Genomic DNA, 12,112 nt, shown 5'->3' with positions numbered 1-12,112 from the left:
ACCACCAGCCCAAGCCCACTGTGCCAACTGAACCATGTCCCAGAGTGCCATAACCACATGCTTTTTGAAGCCCTCCGAGGATGGAGCCTCCATCACTGCCCTGGGTAGCCTCTCCCAGGGCTTCACCACTCTTTCCATAAATACATTTTTCCTAATAGCCAGTCTAAATTTCTCCTGGTGCTACTTGAGGCCACTTCATCTCGTCTCATCACTCATTACTTGCGAGCAGAGCCCACCACCCACGCCATCACAATCTCCTTTCCAAGAGCTGCAGAGAGCAATGAGGTCTCCCCTCAGCCTCCTCTTCTCCAGGCTAAACAGCCCCAGGGCCCTCAGCTGCTCCCAGAACCCTCGAGGTTCCAGACCCTTCCCCAGCTTCGTTCCCTTCTCCAGATGCTCTCCAGCCCCTCGATGTCTTTGAAGGCAATAGAAGCAGCAAGAGCAATGAACATTAGGTAACAGCAGAGATGCAAGAGGTAGGGGACAGGAGAAAAAGGAAGTTTTCTATGATTTTATTCATGAAGCTTCTTTGGAAGGTTTCCCTTCAGCAGGGAAGCACCCAGCAGCGACAGGAATTTGGGAAACAACCACAATCCTGGCTATGCAGCAGAGGCGACCAAGCGGGCACAGTAGGGCCATGGGGCTGATGCGGCAGCGGGCAGGGGGGGGCTGCCCACCAAGAGGAAAAAAACAACTGAAATTCCCCTGCCTTCCCTTCCTCCCGTCCCTGAAAATCACATTTCATTGAATTCAAAAGCATTCTGGAATTTTACGAGTTTAGGAAAGATTGAATAAGCATGTAATTAAATTAATTACAGAATTGCTGCTCTGCATCCTAGTGCAGGAACAGCAGTGAATCAACCAAACGGATTCAAAATCACTTCCCAAATGCTTTCCAGTCAAATAAAACTTCCAGAAGACTTTCAAGCCAGAAACATCTAACCTTGCAACCAGCTTCCTTCACCCGTGCAGGGATGCTCCGAAAGTGCACAACCCAATCTAAAGCCTTTCCCTTCCTAAATAAACGCAGCAGCCGCTCAGAGCCAGACACCTCCTCTCTCTGCCTGCATCCCATGATGGAGACTCATTACGCATCCTGCATAAACGACCCCTCTGTGCAAGAAGGAGAGAGGAAAAATCCCTCCGTGACCTCCCGGCTAACATGCATGCACGCAGTGAGGACGGGTGTATGATTCCCACTGGGAAAGGTGCCACCAGCCCTGTGGTCGCTGCCAGCATTCCCTCACCTATGCGAGCACCAGCAGCACCAGAGCTGAGACTCGGATGGCTCACAGGAGGCTTGTGCTGGTCCCACATTGAGAAAGGCCTTGGTCAATGGGACAGAGCATCATTCCCTTCAGCCGAGGAGATATGAGATCAGAGGAGCCTCCGTCCACTACAGGAGAGGAGGAGAATACAGCCAGAGATGGATTAGCTACAGACGGCAGGAGCTGCATCCCAGCCCTGGCAAACACAAGACCACAAGCAGCAACACAACCACAAATGCAGGCATCCGCTCTTCCAAGAAAACAGGAATAGCCTCGCGCTGCCTCACCTGCGTGGCTCGGGGCACGGCTGCCTTTCTGTTAATGCTTAATGCAAAGGTGGTTTCGCATACCACCACGTATGCTGAGCGCGTCCGGGCGGCTGCCGGCGCCTCAGGAGGCAGCAGGACCATCGTAGTGCAATCAAGACCCCTCTGCCTTCAGCACGGCTCCTCCAAGGCTCCCTGCCCAGCAGCAGGGCCCAGGGAAGAGGATGACGGGGTCAGCAGACCATGGACACACGGAGAGAGCCATCATGGTCACACAACTGCATCCTGGGGCTGAAACCCAGGCACGGTCACAGCAGCACGCACGACTGCTGCAGGGAAACAAAGCGCAACCGCGCAGACCAGAAACCCAACATAAATGCTGAAACCCAGGTGACTTTGCTCAAATGATGTGAAGTAAGCTCTCTTCCATCAGCACTGCTGCTTCCAGGAAGGTGTCCATCAACAGCACTGGCTTCTATCCCCTGCCCTATGGGAGATGCTGCCTCAAACCCTACCCAAGAGGTACCGAAGGTGGGAAAAGTCAAACAGGCAACACCTGCAGGGCTGAATTCCTGCCCAACAGGTCCTCCGGTAGTGGGACACCAACATTGCCTCTTGCTTCCTCAAAGAGAAACACGTCATCTAAACAGAATCTAAATAAGATCTCCAGACCCTGCACTGTTCTTGTAAAGCTGATGGTCTGTTTGTCCACAGTAAACCTCAACAGGGATGCGCACAAGATGATGGGATCATCCATGACTTAAGTTTCCAAACAGAGCAAACTCAAAAAGTTACTGCAGAGCAACCAGCTTTGAAGGCTGCAAACAGAGCTTGTTGACCGAAGCAGGGATAAGCATAAAAAACCATGTCAATAGGGGCTTCTCCAGTCTCCTGGGACTGCAGGAAGGTTCTATCTTGTCCCCAGAAATCTTATTAGCCAATGAAGAAGCTGCCAGTGTGTGTGGCTACACATGCTACCTGTCAGGAATCTACAAAATCTGCTCTCATCCAGCCCAGAAGCCACCAAGAGCTCAATGAGGGCATGGGCTCCAACACCCCGCACAGATCTTCCCTCAGCCCCAACCCTAAGCCAGTGGCAGGGCCTCCAGCAGCTCCCAGCACGTGCACAAGTGCTCCTTTTTTGGCTGGTGGCAACATGGGTGCCCAGCAGGCACCAAGCATCTCCCATGCCACCACAACTTCAAATGGAGACCATGCTCATGACACATTCTTTGATGCCCTGACGGCATTCCTAATTATCCTACCAAAAGGTGTGCGATGTTCCCTTCCCACACGGCTGTTGTTGGGGCCTGCAACTTATGGATGGAAGCATCTATTCCTAGATCTCATGAAGAAATGTTTTGCTGTGAGGGTGGGGAGGCCCTGGCCCAGGTTGCCCAGAGCAGTGGTGGCTGCCGCATCTCTGGAGGGGTTCAAGGCCAGGTTGGATGGGGCTTGGAGCGACCTGATCCCATGGGAGGTGTCCCTGCCTGTGGCAGGGGGTGGAACTGCATGGGCTTTGAGGCCTCTTCCAACTCAAACCATTCCACGATTCTACAATTTCAGTTTAGCTCAAAAGATCCCAGTACCGGGGTGAAATCTTAGTGTGTATTTCAGCAGTGCAATGTCTTGGAAAACCACCACACACAATCCTTCAGGTCCCTCACAGCAAGGGAGCCAGGCGTAGCTCTGGCCACCAGCATCTTATAGGTAAAAAAACCCTAAAGAATAAAAGTAGAGAGTGCCTTATTTCAAAATTGAGGAAGCAAAAGGCTCTTTACACCCATCTGCAGCTCTTGGGGATCAGCAGTCTCCATCCCCATGGTACAGCCAGGATTATGGGGAAGAGGGTTAGGGAGGTACTGACACTGCAAGGCAGGCTGAGCAAACGACCGTAACGAATTCTCACTCTAACAGAAAACCTAGCTGGTTCGTTCCCTGTGGGATCCCTAGCAAACAGAGCTGAGTTTGCTCAGAAATGAGTTTGATCCCTGGTGGAATTAGATGCTGCCCTCCATTGATGGTCTCCTGATAAAGAGGTTTCATATAAAGAAGCACAGCAACTTGGGAAAACTGCCGATTTCCTCGCTTCTGGGATTTTATCCTGTTTCCTGAGGTTCGGTGCTGACCGAAAGCACACTCCAGCGCACCGGCCTCCTCCAAAGTCAGGAACAGAAGGCTGATTTCACCTCATTTCTTCTATCCAACCTTTTATACATCCTGGCAAGCTGTTGCTTGGGAAGCTACTGCAAATTTGGGGAGAAAGAGAGAGAAACACCAGGGCTGCCCAGAGCACACCTTGTTTCCTAGTCCCTTGGAGAACAGATCAAACCATGGGACATGAAGGTCCCCGTCATCCCACAGATTCCAAATTAGTGGGTGACAGCTCAGGAGCTCAGCACGAGCCACTGCTCTTATCCCCATACCCAACAGCTCTGCTCTGTGGGAATTGAACTGGATGGTGCAATCTGAAGGGACCTGCTCAGGAACCACGTCTGTAAGCAAGTGCAATCACCCAAAGACAATGTCCAAAGGGTGCAGCAGGGCTGCAAGACTTCTGGAGGAGACAGAGGGCTGGAAAGGGCAACAGAAATGAGCCTGAGGGGTTCTATGTGCCTTCTCAAAGTCTTCTGTAAGGAGGTTGGAGTGAGGTGAGTGCTGGTCTCTTCCCCCAGGTAACAACCGATAATAGAATGAGAGGAAATGGCCTCAAGCTGTGCCAGGGGAGGTTCAGACTGGATATTAGGAAATATTACTCCACCAAAAGGATTGTCTGGCATTGGACCAGGCTGCCCAGGGCAGTGGTGGAGTCACAAACCCTGGAGGTGTTTAAAAGCCGTGTGAATGTGGTGCTTAGGGACATGGCTTAGTGGTGAAGCCGGCAGTGCTGGGTTTACAGTTTGACTCTGTGATCTTAAAGGTCTTTTCCAACCTGACTGATTCTGTGATTCCACCCTGGAGCAGCAAAGGAGCTTGGGTCAAGACCTGGCACATCAATGACTGCAGGGAGCACGACGATATTGCGACACAGATACTTTTATCTAGCACCTGCTAAAACTAAGTTGTTCATTTAACTTCATATTAAGAGTAAGATCCACCGGCTCCTTGGAAAACAAGGACTAACTGCAGCAGCCCTCCAAGCTCTGCGGTGAAAACTACAGGCACCAAATTGAAGAAACACAGTAAAAATCCAGTGGAGGCCAAGCAGCAGCAGGAAGGGTGACCGAGTGGCTTGGAGATGTTTTTGTCCCAGGACTCTATGGCGTGACGGGAACCCACCCAGGGTCCAAGTCCAGTGGAGGTGGGGTATGGCGGGATGGCACCATGACCCAGGGACTGCTCCAGGGCTCATAAACCAAGGTCCTGCTCGTGCCCATGGTTCTGGCACCCCCAGGAAGGGTTTACTCTTCAACCAGACTAGAAACTCCGTGACTCTACGGTGCTCAGCTCCATGAGACCCAACCCCAGCCAGCACCCTGAGGAGCTGACTGAACACAAGCTGACGAGCCACTGTTACCAAGCCGCGCCAGACAACAGCGTCACACACCCAACATGACCGCAGAGGGATTACAACTCCAGATTCAGTGCCGAGCCAGAACCACACCATGTCTTAAAGCCCTTCGCTCTGGTCTGTGGCCACAGTGACTGGGACAGGCTGCCGGCAGGGCTCCCATCCCCAGATGCCAGCAAGCCCAAGGACACAGAGCCTGCCTGAGAAGCAGGTAAATAAGACATACGGTCCTGCCCTTCGCTGAACGACACTGCAGCCACATCCCCTCCGAGATCGCAGCAACCCCATACGCTGAGTTACAGCAGGTTCAACCACATCCACGCGAGCTGCTGACCACATGGAAGGAAACTTCTCCCTTCGCATCTGCACTGTTGCTGAACTTCAATCCTCTCTTTTAACACCACAATCCTCAGCCCCTTAGACCACATGGGTGATGACCCTTTGTGTCATTGAAGTGGTCTAGAGGTACTGAATATGGTGCCTTCCTCTTCCTTCACATCCTGCTACTCTCCCAGTGTCAGTCCCTACTCCTCGCACCCCTCCAGAAGCCAATTTCCCACCAGCCTGGCAGAAAGCCCTGCCCTTCCCTCCCCTCCAGAGCTTTTTTTTCACGTGCTTTTCCTGGGTTTGGGACATCAATCAACTCACAGAAGGCTCCAGCGAACACCAGCCCACAGGATCAGCAGCAGAAGAGCATGGACAGAAGGCACAGGACCAGCACCTCCGTCTTTTGGGAACAGCATGCTCTTGGCCAGGCTCCCAATTCCATCTTGCAGGCTCCACTTGCCACTCACTCCTCCCTTCTTCGAGATGACTCGCAGTGTCGTTAACATCCAACAAATGTGGGCTGAGGGAGCTCACACCTCCTCGAGTCATTGGGTAACGCTGCTGGCAAACTAAGGAGCCTGTAACGTGCCGGTCTGCCTTCAGACTGAACTTGGAAACTACTCCTTGTAAAAAGCACATAGCTGTTTTTAAAGGAAATCCTGGACGCTCTCAATGTGAACACAGCAGGTACATCAAGCCAACGAGTCAATGGGTTGAATCTGGAAGGCTGACACCACGGCGTTTTGCCGCTCGAGCAGCAGCAGCCAAGCAGGGAACGAGACTGGAGCGCCAGCCAAAGCCGCGGTCCTGCCGACAGATGCCAAAAGACACACGAGCGTAGCCAGAAGCATGGCAGAGAGATCTCCAGAGGACACATCAGCTGCTTGCTGGAGGTCAGGAATCACTCATGCAGCACAGCGCAGGGCTGATGGCTGGAATGATGCAGTGAACGTCACGCCAAGTAGTGCATGGGACTGTGGGTGTAGTCAGGCTTCTGCCTGATGGTGTAGAGTTAACGCAAACAGGTTAGTGGAGGGAGAATTTTATCCAGCCCTTAAAAGCTCCCAACAATCCTTTCTAGGAAGAACTGGTGAAGAAAAAGGATTAATCTCTGGAAATGGAAAGAACAGAAATTCTTATTTTGAGGAATAACATTTCACTGCAAATCCAGTAATGGGGATGGATCAAAACCAGCAAGGCCTCAAAGTAAATGTCCCTGAAGGATAGGGCTGTTGGAAAATCTGTCTCCAAGAGAACGGAGGAGAGACAGAACAGTTCGTGCAGGGCATCTTAGGCGACACTTTGGACACAAGAACTTGAGGCTGGGTATTTCAACATTCTCTCACATCCAAACACCAGATGCAAAGTCTTCTCATCTTCCATCCAAGCAAGTTACCGATCTCGAGTGTGCACCACATGAACTCACTCAGAGGAGCTGGCAGGAGAGTAGGTTCTCTGCTGCAGGCACTCTCACAAGGAATATGTTCACTTTCCTCTCCAAAGCAGGCTGCAATCCTCAACAGCAGCAGCGTCAGCTCCAGCCTTGGTGCAGTATTCACATGTCATCAGCAAACCATTCCCTCCATCAGGATCTCCTACTTTTGTCTCTTCTTTCTCTGGCCTGATGGCTCCAGGACTCCGTAGCCCTCCCTTTCTTTTCCAGTACAACACAACCTCCTTTGCCGCCGATCACATCTGCTGACTTACAAAGGCTTTTCCTCAAGATCTACATTACTTTTGCACAAATATCTCACACATACTGGCTTTTTACTTTAATTTAACTTTTCTCCCCTTGAGTCGAATTACCACTTTCCCCTCATCATAATTTGGTCGAATGAAATATAAAGTTGAAGGATATCAGACTGGAGAAAAAAGCAGAAAGCAGAGCACAATGACAGATGTGGCACACTCTTGTCTTGCTTTATTGCCCGTACAGCCTAAAAGACACCCTGCTCTCATTAACACTTAATGCAGGTGAAAATAAAGAGGTTTAATATTAAAACAGTGTGGGCACATGGAACACAGCCACTCGGACCTGTTGGAACTTGCCCAGTATCAGTGCTAAGCTCTTTCTCTACATGAGGAGCTCTTTCACTCTGAAGACTATAACTTCTTATCTGGACTAATAACATCTGATATGAAACCTCTCAAACCCCATTTAAAAACTTAACCATTCAACACTTAGGACATTTATCCACTCCATTAGAAATGGAACAGCTTCAAGAATACCATCCTGCTGCCATCACAGAACTGCTTATCTGGTTACATCCCAGCCCCAAGGCGCAAATGCAGGACTCTCCCACCTCACAGCTCATCTATGCCAAAGAAGGACCTTGCTATTTCCCTGCCTGCAAAGAGAGGAAGGGTTGTGTGCAAGGGAACAGCAACCAGAAGGCCCAAAGGCCAATCTGGGACGAGGACAGGCAGCACGGGTTGTATGGAGAGCAGCATCACCACCACACACAGCTGGGCACCTCGTTCCAGCAGATCAAATTGGCAAACCTAAGCCAAACACAGGCAGGGCTGCGAGGCTGAAACTCTCGCTGTCAATGCTGTAATGTTTTAAGAGATGAGCCTTAATCTACAAACAATAGATCTGGTCACATTCCCGACAAGGCGAATTCCACTCTCCAGTCAAGATGTGACGGCAGCCGCCCAGGGTGAGCTGACATGGAAACCCAGTCTGGTGGTGAGGCACTGCCCGTGCAACCACAGCACCCCGGGAGCGCAACCCGAGCGCCGCACGCTGCAGCCACCAGCAACGCTGCTGATTGCCTCCCAGAGTTGTTGAAATGCAGCTTATGGTGGCAGCTGGGTGAAAAAGCAGGAACTCAGGCCCTGGGCTCTAGAAATGCCTTTGAGCAGCCAGCGGCAGGGCATGGACCCCACAAGAGGTGTCCCTTGCCGGGGCAGCCTCGCTGCTGCAGGCTCTGACAGCTTATCCAGCTCACTAACACGGGGAATCTATCCTCAAAAACACAAAAAATCAATCAAGATCAGTTCATTCAACTGTGTCCTGGGGTGAATCAAGCACGGCATCCCCATCCAGTCAAGGGAGAGGACTGTCTCCCTCCACTCCACACTGGCGTGGCCCCACCCTGAGCACTAGATGCAGTTTTGGGTACCAGGGGATAAAAAGGATCTAAAGCTACTGGAGGGCACCCAGAAGAAGGCATGTAGTTGGAAAAGAAGGACAGCCATATGAGGAGCGGCTGAAACCATTTGGTCTGTTCACTCTGGAGAAGATGAGACTGAGGGGAGACCTCATCGCGCCCTAAAGCTTCCTCACAAGCAGAGGAGGAGCAGGTGCTGAGCTCTTCTCTCTGGCTACCAATGATAGGACCAGAGGGTATGGCAGGAAGATGCACCAAGGGAGGATTACGTTGGACATTAGGAAACGGTTCTTCGTCCAGAGGGTGGTGAAGCACTGGAACAGCTCCCAGGGAAGCAGTCACGGTGCCAAGCCTGACAATATTCCAGAAGCATTTCGACAAAGCGCTCAGACACATGGGGTGAATGTTGGGGACAGGAGTTGGACTCGATGACCCTTGTGGGTCCCCTCCAATTCAGGATATTCTATGACGTTATGATAATCCTGCTCTCCAAACCAGGGTAAGCAGCAATGAGGAGCCTGCAGAGCCGCCCGCCCCTGCCCCAGCCACCAAGAGAATCTCCAGGAGTCCAAGCCTGATCAAATCAACCCATTTTCTAAATGAAGCACTAACCACAGTGTGATATCGAGACAGAAGACAGCTTTTAATTACACGTACAAAGGAGTCCATAACACCCCAGCTCTACTGCAAGGGCAGCTTGCTGAGAAACGCAACTTTGATCAAAGCTCCCAGGCCCCTTCTGCAGACCATAAAAGAGAAAATCCAGCGTGCTAACCACGTAAACGCATAAATTGTCCCCAGGTTTTTATGCACAAGACTCATGAACTTCAGGCCAGAATGCATTTTGTTTGTTGCATTACCTTTTTTTTTTTTTCCTGATTTATGCACCTTGGAGCTTAAAGAAGGAGGATTTTGCAGGTGAAGTGTGCAACAAAACGGTTATTTTTACCAGGCATGTCCACCTCTAGGTGACAAACTTTGTGGGTTTGTGCAGAATATTTATATATACACACTCACATGATATATACAAATATATGCACATACACACACACACACACACATCTATACATATTTATCAGACAGTCAGGAAGGTGATAAGATAAAGGCAATCCCCCAAGCCTGTCTGTGGCAGGAGGTCAGCTCTGCACTCAGCGGGCGAGGGCACAACATGGCATCTGTCATACAATGAGAAGACTTCAAGGTTCTTGGCGAGAAGATAACTTCAACTACCTCTTAGTTTAAAAACTATATCTGCCCAAAATGAATGTGTCCAAGCGTTTTACAACTCCATTTGTGGATCCTGGAGTTCCCAGCACGTGACACAGCTGGACACAGGGATGCCCAGCACCTACCTGAGACTGAAACACCCACCAGAGGCACAGAACACACATCAGAAGCATTGAACACCTACCAGAGGTATAAAACATCCACCAGAGGCATTAAACTCCAACCAGAGGCATTGAACACCCACCAGAGGCACTGAACAGCTCATTTACAAACACGTTATCCCATACCTTCCATCTCCAGTTGCTATCATCATCTCCAGTGGACAACTTCCCTCTGCCAGCTCCTGCTTGCTTTGACTCTATCTAAAGAACCCTTTGAAGTCCAAATACTCTCAGCAATTAGATCTTCTCTATTTCTTTTTGCCTTACTAATTATCCTTTTAACTGCCTTCTGCTTATTTTAACAGATCTTCCTATCCTCCTCCTTCCCAGACTGTTTATACTCCTAAAAAGCCGGCTGCTCCCCGCTCCGCACACTGTTTACATCTGCACTCTGCCACCTCAGCTCCGCTGCTGCTTTTTGCCTGATTTCAGAGTTAACCGGGGGAAATTTCCTCTCTGATCTCTACAGTGGTTTGTAAATACCTGCTATTTTTTTCTCCAATGCGTTTCCCTTGTATCTGGGCAAGGGAACGAAGTCTCCTCTAGACCACAAAGCACAGAGAAAAATCCATACTCTCCAATATTGCTCTCGGCGCTCTTCTCTCGGCTGCCTTCCCTATGGCTTTTGCATTAAGAATATTAAGTAGATTATTAATGACTGCGTCCCATGTGTTCCCTAACTACGTTATTCATTATCATTTCCTGCCTGAAAAAGTAAACAAATAGCCTTTGTGCTCCGTGTTACAGGAGATCACCCATGGATTTCATCAGTTGTATTTCTACTAGAGAGAAAACACGGTGGCAGGGAGGACAAAACGGTGGCAGGTACTTTGGCTTCACAGAAGGGGTGTGCGTGCACATGCAGTCGTCCGGCAGAGGAGGTCTTCACAGAATCACAGAATTCCAGGTTGGAAGAGACCTCAAGGATCACTTGGTCCAACCTTCTTAGGTGATACGTAGTTTAAACGAGATGGCCCAGAGCCCTGTCAAGCTGAGCCTTGAAAGCATCCAGCGTAGAGGAATCCACCACTTCCCTGGGGAGATCATGTAGTGACAGGACAAGACGGAATGGCTTTAAATTGGGAAGGGGAAGATCTAGATTAGACACTACGAAAAAATGCTTCACGATGAGGGTGGGGAGGCCCTGGCCCAGGTTGCCCAGAGCAGTGGTGGCTGCCCCATCCCTGGAGGGGTTCAAGGCCAGGTTGGATGGGGCTTGGAGCCCCTGATCCAGTGGGAGGTGTTCCTGCCTGTGGCAGTGGGATGGAACTGGAGGGGATTTAAGGACCCTTCCAACCCAAACTATTCCGTGATTTTATGATTATCCCAGTGTTTCACTGTTCTCATAGTGGAAAATTTTCTTCTGGAAGCCAATCGGAATCTCCCCAGGTGCAACTTACCCCCACAATCCCTTGTCTTTTCCAAGTGACTCCTTATAAAACAGATGTCTCCATCCTCTTGGTAGACACCTTTTATCTACTAGTACATGGTAATGAGGTCTCCCCTAAGCCTTCTCCCAAGGCTGAACAAATCCAGCCCTTTCAAGTCTTACTTCATGTGGAAGGTTTCACAATTTTCTGATCATTTCAGTGGCCCTTCTTCAGGCCCTCCCCAGCCCGGCTGCATCTTTTTTACACAGCAGGGACCAAAACTGGACACATGTGTGTCCAGGTGTGGCTCAAAAAGCGCTGAACAAGATAATGACTTCTTTATCTCTCCTGGTGATGCCCTCTTTGACGCACCCCAGCGTTCTGTTGGCGTTATTTGCTGCTGCAGCATGCTGCTCACTCATGCTGAGTCTGTTGTCCACCAAGACCCCAGGTCCTTCTCCACAGAGCAGCTCTCCAGCCAGGTGGAACCCAGTCTGAGCTGCACACCAGGGTTATGTGTTCCCAGGTGCAGGAGCACGTGAGAGTAATTTCAGGTCCATTCAGCAGGCGTGAGAGTATATTAAAGGGAACCTTGCTCAATATTTTCTCTGTTTCTTATAATCCTTCTCCAACCATCTGTTGCTGGACACTGGGAACAGGGTACCAAAGAGAGACTGAAAGCACAATCTTTTGTCTAAGCCACAGAAGAGCTGTTCTTTACCCCCCCAATAGCGATTCCCCCATCTAAATGCTACACTCTGCCAACAAACTCCCAAACACAGATTCCACAGATACAGGGAAGAAGCAGCAGTGGAGAGATCCACAGCATCCACAGCCTCCCTCACAGTTGTTCTAATGGCCAATCTCCC

The 12,112-nt window shown here is 50.3% G+C and overlaps 1 protein-coding gene across 17 annotated transcripts in view; it reads right to left on the bottom strand.

Annotated features, from left to right (window-relative positions):
* The window catches only part of ZNF618 (zinc finger protein 618), a 162,972-nt gene that overhangs the window by 132,896 nt on the left and 17,964 nt on the right, over positions 1-12,112 (bottom strand). For 16 of the 17 annotated variants that reach the window (XM_054084586.1, XM_054084591.1, XM_054084587.1 and 13 more), the window contains exon 1: positions 5,694-6,026. The exons of the other annotated variant lie outside the window; for it this stretch is intronic. In XM_054084586.1, the coding sequence (XP_053940561.1) occupies positions 5,694-6,011 (318 nt within the window). In that variant the 5' untranslated portion in view covers positions 6,012-6,026. Of the gene's footprint in view, positions 1-5,693; positions 6,027-12,112 lie in introns of those variants that run through there. 17 annotated transcript variants of the gene reach the window in all.

Source organism: Cuculus canorus, chromosome 19 (assembly GCF_017976375.1).
Source record: "Cuculus canorus isolate bCucCan1 chromosome 19, bCucCan1.pri, whole genome shotgun sequence".
NCBI lineage: Eukaryota > Metazoa > Chordata > Aves > Cuculiformes > Cuculidae > Cuculus > Cuculus canorus.
This window is presented reverse-complemented; position numbering and strand designations above follow the sequence as displayed.